Source organism: Manis javanica, chromosome 3, assembly GCF_040802235.1.
Source record: "Manis javanica isolate MJ-LG chromosome 3, MJ_LKY, whole genome shotgun sequence".
In the NCBI taxonomy this organism is placed as follows: Eukaryota; Metazoa; Chordata; class Mammalia; order Pholidota; family Manidae; genus Manis; species Manis javanica.
In genome coordinates this window covers 66,354,328-66,366,953 of record NC_133158.1, presented here as the reverse complement: position 1 = coordinate 66,366,953, position 12,626 = coordinate 66,354,328, and the positions used below count along the sequence as shown (strand labels likewise).

Below are 12,626 nucleotides of genomic sequence, written 5' to 3'. Positions count from 1 at the left end.
GAAGAATTTCACTTTTAGACTGACGTGGAGGAATTTAGAGAAGCCTCATTGTTTCTAAGCAAAGGGTTCAGTGTGCAATGTTTATGTAGGTACATTTTTTTCCAAAATGAGAGATTCCCTAAGAGAGGCATGTTATTTTTAGTCAAAACATTTCTATCAGCCGTAAGTTGTGCTTGGGACTCAAGCTGGTCTTTGCCATCCTCATGATTTCAGTATGCTTTCTAGAGGTGATGATAGGCTGTCCAACTTATCTTTTAAAACATGTCCACCAGTCACCTTTAGTAGGCAGCATGCCTTCTTAAGTTCCAGAGGGTATTCTGGCTGGTAGGAAGTTGAAACTGTATGTTAAAATGCCCTTGTTGTTTGGAACCTTCACCTTCTTCTAGTGTGTTTTCCTCTGGGCAAGATCACTGAAGGCTTTTTGCTTTCATACCTTTTGGGCTATAAATTGATCCTTCCCAGTAGTCATGTTTCCCTCCATAGCACAGACATGTATGCTGTTTGTAGGCATGTAGTACTGGTCCAGCTTTTAATGATCTGTGTGACTCTGAGCTTTCTAAGCCTCCCTGGATTCATTCTCCTTCTGTGTGAGGAGCTGCACCAAGCACTTGCCATGGCCCTTTGCAGACTTAGGGGCCTTCTGCCCACCATGGCCCACAGCCCCTGAGGATTGAGTCCAGGCCTTGTCAGCGCAGGACCTGAGGGCAACCTGCTCAAATCGCTCAATGCAGTGGCAGCCCCACATTTTTAATAGGGCAAAATATCCTGTTCCCTCTCCTGTCACAGAACAATGGTATGATAGTTAATGAGGAAATATGTCTGTAAAGTACTTGGGAGCTCCTTAAAGGAAAGTGCTCTCCATAATTATTAAGGTGCTGTGTTGGGGAGTATAGGCATTTCAGGAACTGCCTTACTCAGTGGGGTGCATATCCACATTATTCAGGTGTCTGCAACTTTCATTTCTATGTGTATGGATTTGAAATAATATCACTCAGTAGAAATGTTAATATTTTTCTTTCCCATTACTGCCAGCATATTATTTATAGGGATCCCAAAGGCTTTCAACATCATATATGACGTGGATGTGGCCTGCTGGTTGTTGCATCCAATGTGGAGAAATGAAGAGGATAGATGAGTGGCAGCAGATGGCTTTTCAGGTCTGAGCTATGGCCGGGAATGGCAAGTCTGATTTGCTAGAAAGAGATATGAAATAGAAAGCAGACACAAGACTTGTAGCATGAGGGGGAGCATCATATAAGCCCCTCTTCACTTTAAAATGATCCATTTTTAGGACTCTACAGGGGCAGGAGTTAGATACGAACCCCATTTCCTTGGCTGAGTGGCTTGGGCATGTTACTTAACCCCTCTAAGCCTCAGTTTCCTTATTTGTTACTGAAGAGTAACACAGGAAGAACCTGCCTTGTGAAGGTATTTTGAAAATTGAAGAGATAAAAGCACTTAACACAGAGTATGGGATCATTTTAAGAGAAAAATCCTTCTGTTCCCTTAGGCACAAAGGAACTGATGATAAATGAAACCAACTGAGAAATAACTTGCATGGCTTGAGGAAGCCAACTCAGGGTCAATGAAAACTGTTTTGGATAATCAATAAGCAAGTGATTATATCACAGCTGTATACTTTAGAGTTAAGGCTATAGTCTGCTCTCAGTTACATATGTTAATGGGAAGAAGTCATACCATGAATAAACAGTCAGCAAACAGCATAGACAGAGGATTTCTTAGCAAGCTGCAACTGAGCTCCTAAGGCCGAGAAGACAGCCCTGGGAGACACCAGAGGGAGGCAGTGCCTTTCACAGTTCTGAGGGTGGGAGGGGGTAGTGAATGTGTGTGCTTTGCTCCATGTTTTGATGCCTGCTCTCTGAAGAGAGGCTTGTAAACCCCTCCCGGGGGACTATCGCAGACACTTACTCTACCATGACAGTAAGCATCTCTCTAGGTGAGGAACAAAAAGAGGAGGGGAGAGCTGCTCAGTCGGTAGATGCAGAGGGTCTGCCTGAAGTTCAAAAGATCCCCTGATGGGCTGAGACACCCTGATTCTGAATAGTGTCCTCTGTCTTGGGGGTTCAGCAGGAACCTGTTTATTCTGCTGATTCTCATTCTGACCAGCCTCCCCCCTGGGCTGCAGGAAGGACAGCGAGCGCTGTTGCCAACATGTGGCCACCGCTGGGAAGTACCGCTCCTGGCCGTGTCTCTTGTTCCCGCGGCCCCTCCTCCTTCACCTGCTCTGGCACAACACCTCCTCGCCAGGTGAGTCGAGTGAGAGGCCAGGGACCAGCACTGGGTGCCTGGTGAGAGGGAGGAGAGACGAATATGGGTAGAGGAAGGTGGCTCTGTGTGCAGAAAGCAGAATGGGCCCCTGAATGGAGAAAAGCAAGACTGGAACAGAAAATGGGAAAGGTACAGTGACCACAGTGGCACATGATCAGACACGATTATGCAGGGCTTCCTCTGGTTGAAGAGCTTGCTCTCCACCACAGGAGTCTAGTTGGAGGAAGGCCTGCACATCTGAGATATGTTTGGTGTGCCTGCCTTTCAACCTTCCTCTGCAGTTCCAGGTGTTATCCTGATAGGCTGGGCCGTGAGGCTGTCTAGCGGGGGCTGCCCACTCACAAAACACCTGTGGCTTCAGTGATGACTGAAACACTTCAGTGTTAAGCAGATTTTGAAGATCTCAGGGAACTTCATCCGTGTTACTTGACTTTTTTTTTTTATGACTTTATGAGTGGGATAGATGGTAACACCCCCAGAAGATGGTATTTCCATTAGGGAGGTACAATAACATCCCTAAGGGTATGCAACAAGTAGTAATTGCTGAGAATATGATACCAGCTCAGCCAGATTATCACCTCCTTCCATTAACAATGTCCTCCCCCCCAGGATTATGCTGTGAAATATATATGCTGCTATAACATACAACATATATGTTCCAAAATGGCCTTGATAATTTTACAGTAACTTCATTTACAGTTAAGTGCTTTCACATAAATTGAGTCTCAAAGCAACCATATAAACTAAGTACTATTAAGATCTATATTTTATGTAGCAACAAACTGAGGCTCAGATTGATTGTAGACCTTACCTAAGGCCACTCAGTCAGAAAGTGGTAAAACCAAGGCTTTCTTACTTTAAACTTTATACTTGTTCATTACTCTACTGGCTTGATATAATTAATTGCCTGAATTCTGTATGAGGATTATCACATTATCATCTTGATCTCAGTATTATAAACTATTGTTAACATTACTATGTCACTATTATTGCTATACCTATTTATGTCAAATTATGCTGAAATAACTGAGCTTCTCAAGGTAACAAACAAAATCATTGTATGTGCAGAGGACACTAATGGGTTAAAAACAGTGACCAATGAATGGACTATTGACAATATGTTTCAGAAAAAGCCTCAAATATCTACCATTTGTTGGTGAAGAAAATACAAGTGGGAATGCAGATACAATATATTTTCCAGCAAAAAAAAAAGAAAAAGAAAGGAAAGGAAATTTAAGTCTTGCTGAGAAAATAATGCACTTATGTATAAGTCCTTTGAGTTAAATTCTAGAAAGCATGCCCACAGTTTTGAACATTCATTCCCTAACTCAACAAATATTTATGAAGCAACTACACATACTACCCTGTATATTAATCTGTGTATTTTAAAGCAAAAAGTCCTAAAATTAGGTCTTAAAAAAAGCTCTACCAGATAGTATTGCCAGATAAAATACATGACACTCAGTTAAATTTGAATTTCAGATATACAATGAATCAATTTTTAGTATCAGTATGTCACAAATATTGCATGGGACATACTGAGACTAAAAATATACTTGTTGTTTTTCCAAAATTCAAATATAACTGGGCATCTAGTATTTTTGTTTGCTAAATTGTGCTATACTTGGTGGCAAAAAAAAAAAAATACCCTGAATGCTACTGTGGTCAGTCTTATGTGTGCAATTTTTTTATGTAGAGCAAGGCAAGAAAAAATACCATGTGGTACCTGAAACATATTCAGATTCTAGGATAATGTACTCGATATATAAATATGCAAAGTATTTTTGCATTACTTCTATGGAGTTACTTCATGCAATAAACAAACAACTCTGTGGAAATGGAACACTTCATTCTTGTGGAAGTGATCAGACATCATTAGAAAAGGATTCAATTCATTCACTGATCAAATATTTATTCAATACTTATTATGTGTAAGGTATGTGGAGTACACTGGAGTACAGGATCTATCTATCTGTCTACTTGTTTTTACTCTTACGGAGTTCATTAGAATGGGCAGGTGTAAGGATGCCCATAAAGTGATAATAAAAGGCAGTACTTTCAAGTGCCAGAAGGGTATATTTGCCATGTTACTTGTACAGTTTGAGAGACCAAGTTCACTTTACGTATGTGAGATATTTACTTTCATAACATAATTTATCCACTATAAAATCAAGCTGTTACTTTCAACTAAGAAAACTGGTTTATTTTTTCCAAACACATAGATTCTTCTAAGTGCAATTTTAGAGAACAAGGTTATATAACCTGATGCTATCCTCCTCCTAATCACCCGGGGCCTTTGGGGAACTGATTCCCAACTTAGTGTAAATCAGGGCTAGTTAAAACACAGATCAGAGTTTCTGGTGGGCCTGAGAATTTGCACGGTGCTGGGCTGGGGATCACACTTTGAGAACCACTGCTCGGGTCATCTTTGAGTTTTCCCTGTTGCTTGCTGTCCAAGTTCCCACGGACATCAAGGCTTTCCTTCTCCGCCCTCTGTCTTTCCCTGCCATCCTGGTTCCTTTCCCTTTTGTTTTTTTTCTTTCTGGGGGAAGGGGACGTAGAGACCTGCTTTGTTGCAGGACAGGATGGTTTGTGTTGTCTGCTTTTTTTCTCTAATTCTCAAATATGTCCTTAACTCTTGGTTTCCTTTCTTACAACTTCTATGAAGCCTCAGTAAAGTGAACGTGAGAAACTTTTAGAAGAAATGAAGTACTATTGTGATTTCTTTGGCAGTGGACAGAATGGTTAGGTGAGGGATTCTCTTTTCCTTTAAAAATATCATTAAGGAATGAGAAAACATGTTATGAAGGAAGTTCAAGGGAAACCCAAGGAGCATCACATTTCTTCAGCATTTGAATTCTACAGAGGAAAGAAACATGTCAAGAGCTTATTACTCAGAGATGGGAACTACAGCAAAGAAATTCAGTGTTTCCTGGGTGGAGGGGGCTAAAGGAATAATGATGGTGACTTTTTTAAAACCTTTTATGAAAAGCTCTTAAATGTATCATACCTTAACAGCTACTCAAAAGGCAAGAAAATTATTTCCATTTTAAATTCAAAGAAACTGAGGGTTAGAAAATTATTTGCTTAATGCCATACAACCAATGAGAGGTACCAAGATTAAACCCAAATAATCTAATTCTAGTACAGTTGTCTTTCTCTTATGTCCCAACCCAAAGTTCTAAATTCAGAATCATTACAGAATATGCTTTGCAACCAGGGCTTCCTTGGTTCTCTAAGGCAGAGCTTAGCTCCAAAGTTAATCTAATAGACAAATTTGTCTCAAACACTTCCTTTCAGACATTAATATAGCTACACAGAATTTTATTTGGAATCTGGAGGTATTGAAAACAAGTACCATTTACATTAAATCTTGGAGTAACTGAAATGCAAAGCCAGCTACTATGCATGGTAGCTATGATGCAAAGAACCCACATTTCTCTTCTTTTACAAGCTACTCTTCCTAATAAGATTCTTTTCAGTTAGAGTATAGATAAGAATACTGAATACATCCCTACCCTTCCAAGTATCCCCAGTACTCTCTAGAATCTTTTTAGACGAACATTTGGGCTTTTTCTCTGGATTTTTATCATTTCCACTAGGCTCTGTAAAGTTTGGATGTCCCATTTAAAAAAATATTTTCCCAAGAAACTGGAGAGAAGTTTGTTTTGAAATGTAGGCCACAGTGAATCCAGGTCCTGAACTACTTCCATATGTCCAGGCTGTCTTGCCTTTTGAAAATCTAGACCAGTTGGTCTTTAACTTTGGTAGGTTGTGGATTCCTTCAGTTAGACAAAAGTCTTGGTAGACACATGGCCCTTCCAAACTGCCACTGCCAAATCGTTCTGAGGTGAAAGGGAAGAGTGTGGCTTCATTTAAATGAGGTGCTCAAATGATACATACACATTATTAATTATTCCCAGATGTAGCCATATTATACAAACCAATATAAAGACCTTCATAATTTACAGAGGCTCTTTATTGTTTACTAGATATCTGAAGGCAACACTGAGCATAACTCAGATTTATAAAATGGCTTTACTTGTAGCTTTTGTAACTATGATGTCTAAATGTGCAATCCCACTACTAGTTTTCTCATGGGATAATACTTAGGTTAACCACAAAATCATTTAGTGGATTCATTGGTTAGATGTGTTTATACACCAAAAAGACAATTTTTGGTAGAACACGGAAAATTTTATGTGATGAATTTAAAGCCTTATTTCAATATGTGTTCTACTCAAATATGGGAATTTTATATCCACTAGATCGACTGGAAGAGATGCACAGAGGATGGAATAGTAATGTTTACAAATCCAAACTAGCAAGTTAACCTTGGCTAAGCAGATACTTCTACAAATGGTCTCTCCCCACCCCACTAGCCCCTCCCCGCCACCAAATCTTTAATTTGATGGTGTATATGATAGCTATTCAGAGGAATAAAGCAATACCCTGTAAATCATAAATTGCCACATAAATAAAACTACTACTATTTGATTAACTTACCAAATAATGATCCTACCCATATCACATGAAAAACTTCCCTTGATTGATCTCAGATTACTAGTGCATTCATATTTACCCCAAATGAACACAGTGACTTACACTACGTGTTTTTCTTCCAAAATTAAGTAGTGAATTGCTATGTTTATTTGGAGATGTGAAAACTGTCATCTTGGAGAAGAATTGATTCACGTAAAGGCACATACATATATTTGCATAGTGTCTTGACTTAAGATGAACTGCAAAGAAGGCCAACTTCATTTCAAGTTATGTCCTATTTCAGCTGTTCACTTCCATGCTGTCTACCTTGTCTCAGGGTCTGTTGCTCTCCTTCCCTTCTGTTCCCCAGTTTAAATTTATCTGGTTTATGTCCTGTCCCCTAAATTGCTGCTAGCTGATCTGAGAAACAAGGTTGCTTTAGGGAACTAAATTGCTTTTGTGTATTGTAATTCAAGTATGTAACTTCCCCTTAGCAATTTACTTGTCATTTCACAGAGGTACTCTGGAACTAGAGGTTTACCAGAAGAGTGACTCTCATGATAGGAATTTCATATACAGTGATTAGCCCTGGGATGGGTATTTGCAAGTAAAGAGAATCTATGTGAAATCATATCATAATAGTGGTCACTTTTATGGAGGAGCACTTGGGGATTTCTCACTTCTTTGTCCCCTTAAAGAGCTAGGAAAGGGCACTGGCTAGGAGGTCAGGAGATCTTAGCTCTAGAGTCACAGAATTCAGGAATGAAACATCATTTTGATGAACAACTCACCTGATGATTGAATCATCTCTGCAACATCCCTATGAAATGATCATCCATCCTCTCCTTGAACACTTCTAATTATAACCCACTCCTTTAGAAGGCTATCTATCCCACCTAAGAGAAGCTCTGTTAACAAACTTTTTCTTCTATTTAGTTGAAAGAATCTCCTTATAGCTTCCAATCACTGGCCCAGTACTACCTTTTGGAGTCAAAGAGAACAAGCTTAATGTCTTCTTTCCTACCAACCATTTAAATAATGCCAGCCTGAAAGGAGGCCTGCACTCACCTCTGTAAATAGTGCTAAAAATAGCTACTATTTACAGAGAGCTTATGATGTACCAGGAATTGTTTTAAGAACATATATATTAATTCACTTAATACTCAAAATGGCACTATAAGAAAGATGTATCACTATTATCCTCATTATATAGACAAGGAAATGGAAGTATAGAAGGTTAAGAAATTTTCCCAAGGTGACAAAGTTCATAGTGGCTAAATAGAAATTTAAACCCAGGAAATCTGGCTGCAGAGATCCAGCTTAACTATTACACTGGGGTGTGCGTGAAGCTCAAACACTTGAATATGGCTTGTATGAGTCTTCTTTTCTGCTGGCCAAGCAGCCCTAAGACTTCCAAGTCCGATTCATATGCCTTCGCGTCGCTCCATCATCCTGATCACAGTCCTCTCAGAGTGGCCCGGTTAGTCTATTGTCTTTTTAAAAGGTAATACCCACAACAGACTGTGGTCTCTGGATGTTGAAAACAGAGAATAAGCAGTAGAAAATAGAGTGTATTTATCACTCCTCTTCATTTCCGCTCATTCTTGAATCAGGCTAGTTGCGGTCTTTTCAAGCTGATGGTTCAAATACAGTTTACCACAGACTCGAACCCTCAGCCCTGCTCTGCCTGTAGGACTTTGGTTTGTAAGATGGGTGACTGGAGTATATAATCTCCAGGGACTTTTCCAATTCTAAACATGTAGGGTCAGAAAATATATTATAAAGTTTAATGTACTTAAGGGATATTGTGCCAGCCAATTCTTTATCAGGCTTTTCCCCATTTGGCCTTTCTCCATAAAGGGTTTCTCTGATTTTATAATCTGGTGGTAGGGTGCTTTGTTACTATGATGTGGGCACAGCTGGGGCTTCTTGAAGATGCCTTACAGTGGGGTCTCCTTAAAATCTGAGAGGTGACCCCAAGCCTTCCATTCTCCCTGCTGCCCTGCCCCTCCCTTCCCACAGCTGCCTCATACCCGCCTCGTACTGCCAGCCTGGGAGGAGGCCTGCACTCACCTGTGTGGACGAACATGTGCTTGACGTAGTTCTGTTTGGCGGTGAAGGTCTTGTTGCAGAGAGTGCACTCATAAGGCTTTTTTTCGCCCTGCCCGCTGGCTGTGCTGTGGCCTGCAGAGGGGGCCAGGGGCTGTGGCGCTGGCAGCTGTGCAGTAAATGTCGACAGGCCGGGCTGGGATACTGTCACAAACTGGGTCTGCTGGCCTGCCAGGGGCTGTGGCAGGCTGAAGAGGAAAGGCTTGGGGCCGCTGCCCGCGGGCTGGGTAGTGAAGAGGGCCGGCAGGTAGGTGTTGCCGGCTGTGCCAATGACCTGTGTGTTGCTGGTCAAGGTCAGAGGCATCCTCAAGTTGCTGGTGAGGGTTTCCGTCTGGCGTAAGTAGAGCTGGGTACTTGGTAATGGCTGCCCAATTGATGTGTTGACCGAAGGCTGTTGCAGGACGCTCTTGTCGGAGCTGTTGCTGACAGAGATGACCGTGTTGTCCATCTCCACCTCGCTGCTCCTTTCTGGGGAGGAGGCTCCTGTCTCTGGCTGGTGCGGTTGCTGACTGCCCTCGGCAGGGGCTTCTGTGGCCTGCTCTGTTTGGACAGGTTCTACCTGGCCATCCCGAGCCACCCCGGGCCCGAACTGCTGCTCCACCGAGTCGGGTTCCGTGCCTATGGAGGAACTGACGCCCGAGTCGAAGCTTTCGCCCTTGGGCTCACTCTCGGTGCCCTCGGCCTGGTCAGTGTCTTCCGTGCACTCCTCGGATTCGTTGCGCTCCAGGATCTGCACCCTTTGCTGCCCATAGTAGTCATAATCGTCCTCCATCTCCTGCTTGATGTGGATGTTGCCCACCAGCGTCTGGATGCGCACGGGCCGCGGCTGCTTGCGGCAGTGCGTGGTCTCGGGAGTAGTGGACAGGTAGCGCTCCATCTGCTGTGAGCGCTCGTGGATGCGCGTGATCCAGCTGGGGTCTTCCATGTGGTGGTCACGGGGCAGGCCCAGCGCTGTCTCGTGGTGGCTGACCACTGCCCCACTGTAGAAGGAGCGCTCACCGCTGCCATTCTGCATGGAGCATGCGTATAGTGCTGAGTAGATCCTGTCCACACTGTGCTGCGAATGGCTCTGCAGGTAACCTGACTCAGTGTCGCTGCTCTGGCCCGATGTGCCTGACTCTGGAGTGCCCCGCGGCGTGTCCTGGCCTGAGTCCTGGATCCCCGGGAACACATCGCCCACGTTCTGCGACACGATGCGCGTGCACTCATCGATGACCGTTTTGATCTGCAAGATGCTGGCGGCCGTGAGGATTTGCAGGGCTTCCGACTGCGAGACGCGAAGCACGCCGCTATACATGAAGTCAATGAGCTTTTGCACTGACTGCACTGACACCACGGATGGGATCTCGATGTCGCTGTAGCCCAGTAGCAGCTTGTCCTGGAAGAAGGGGCTGCCGGCTGCCAGCACGCAGCGGTGTGCGCGCAGCATACTCCCGTGGATGCGCACCGTCACGTCACAGAAGTGGCCACGGTTGCGCTGCTCGTTGAGGGTCTCGAGCACAGAATTGCTGAAGTTGTGAAGGTTGATGCTGTGAATGCGCTCGGTCATCCCCTTGCAACTGATGTCACCTGCACCGCAAGACAGACACAAGACAGAGCATGGGTCAGAGCTAGCTGACTGCATTTCTAACACCTAGGTCTCAGGTGGGTAAGGCTCATGGCTCCAAGGAGCACTTGCCATGCTGTGGCAAGATGGTCAGCTTTGCTCAGGGGTCAAGCTGCTGATATGGTGGCCTATAGGAAGGAGACCTTGGATTTTGTCCCAACAGTGCCCCAGCTATTTCAGGTATTGACTCCATACTAATCCCCTAGAACTTTAGCCAGGGTTGTCAGTTGAAGCAGAGCAGCCTAAAAAACAGATGGTTCATTTGTTTGCTACCCCTACAACTTCTGCAATAAGAACAGAAAGGCAAATGGAAGACTTGTTCCTACCTCCATTTTATATAGCCTAGTCCAGGTCCCTTGGGAAAGTTTACATTCAGCAACAGTATTCACAGTTAAAAAATAAATTCCCTCCCTATTAATTTATATGAGATAATACCAAATCCACACCATTCAAAAATTCTTGGAAAATTCAACATAGACTAAGATGTCCACCCAAGACTACCACCATGTTTTCCTGCTTTGGGATGGGCTGTAGACTGCGATCTGCTAGCTCACGGGGCACTTGCTGCTGCTTTCCGTTATTCTTCTTGACAGCTCTGACAAAATGTTTGAGCACCTTCTAGGGTGTTTGTATGTGAGATGGGTGGTTTTTTGAATTTTCTGAAGCTTAATGAAGAACAAATGTTAAAAAGGACAGAGATGGCAGCACTAACCTGGGGGACTGGAGTACACTAGGTGGTATTTGTCATTCAGACAGGGCACTTCTGAGAGGGAAAGGGAGCACTGTTAATAATTAGGTGAGGACAGCAGGAGTAAGCCAGGAGTGGGATGTATGATCACCCCAGACAATAGGGTGCTCTATGGACTTGCTAGAGTGTAGTATCGAACAGCTCCCAGTAGGAAGGTGACGTGGAGCTGCATGGAGGCTGTGGATAGCCTGACCCGTGACACCCCAGGCTGTGCAGACAGGGGATAATATTGGTAACATTTGGATCACAGACTGAGAAAGAAAACAGGTGGCTATAACATTAAGTCTTAGGGCTTTCCTAGTTTTCTACCTCTGAAATGGCTCTGAAGAATCCCTCTTTCCAATCATTCTTCACTCAGATTCCCCAATGTTTCCTTCACAACTGAACAATCGACTTCAGAGAGGCCAAGTAGGTAGGCTTTCAAAACGAGGTGGCTTTGACTGTTGGCCTGTGACCGGGATCCCTGTCTTGTCAGAAGTAGCCCCAGAGGTAATGGCCTGCAGCCGGGAGGAACACCCACTTCTTCAGGTTCTTTCTGCTCTGCCTTTGGAGAGAAGACCTGTTCAGGGAAGGGTGAGCTCAATTTGCTTTTCTCCCTTGCTTCACTCAATCTCATGCTTTCCCACCTCAGTGGGTGTGCCAAGTCCTTTTATATACTTACTCATTTCTGTTGTTCCCATCTTTACATTTGGTCAGCCTCCCACATATCCACTTAACTTAATAAATGCCTGCAGGATCTATGTTCACTCAGTGATACAATTTGCACTAATTTTTGCATAAGAGAATTTCCTCTTGTTCTGACTTCCATCCGGTCTTTTACATGCCTAAAATACTGTATTAGGCCATGGTTTCCTGTCTGTCATTTTATGTAAAACAAATTTTCTTTGCCAGATTAAAGAATCATGGTGAATCCTCTGTAACTGTGCTAATATAGAATATAAATATAATAAATAATTTATGTATTACATATAATACTAACTATTGCATTTTATATCTATGAAAATAATAAATATAAAATAAAATATAAATATAAAATATGGCCTCAAAGGAAGGCCCCAAGAAACCAAGAAGGAATGTTCAGGAAATTAGTCAACAGACCAAATTCCAAGTTTTTGCTAGGTTCCCCATGCATGGGTGGCTATAACATTATGTACCATGATAATAATAATAATAATAACAAAAATATTTGTTAGAGCTTACCACGTGTCAAATTCTAACTACTGTTAGAACTGTTCTAACTACTCTGAGAATATTATTTCATTTTAATTCTCACTATGAGCCTATGGTATAGATAGTATTATCCGTATTTTTCAGATGAGGAAATGGGGCCAGAGAAATTAAGAAACTTGCTTCTAGGCAATTGGTGGTAGAGCTGACATTTGAACCCAGGCA

The 12,626-nt window shown here is 42.8% G+C and overlaps 1 protein-coding gene across 30 annotated transcripts in view; it reads right to left on the bottom strand.

The window, feature by feature from the left end:
* ZBTB20 (zinc finger and BTB domain containing 20) overlaps positions 1-12,626 on the bottom strand; it is an 832,086-nt gene that overhangs the window by 26,074 nt on the left and 793,386 nt on the right. For 28 of the 30 annotated variants that reach the window (XM_073231612.1, XM_073231628.1, XM_073231618.1 and 25 more), the window contains one exon: positions 8,845-10,449. In XM_073231612.1, coding sequence (XP_073087713.1) covers positions 8,845-10,449 — 1,605 coding nt within the window. Of the gene's footprint in view, positions 1-8,844; positions 10,450-11,543; positions 11,779-12,626 lie in introns of all 30 variants that reach the window. The other 2 variants (XM_073231642.1, XM_073231643.1) reach the window with 2 other exon arrangements.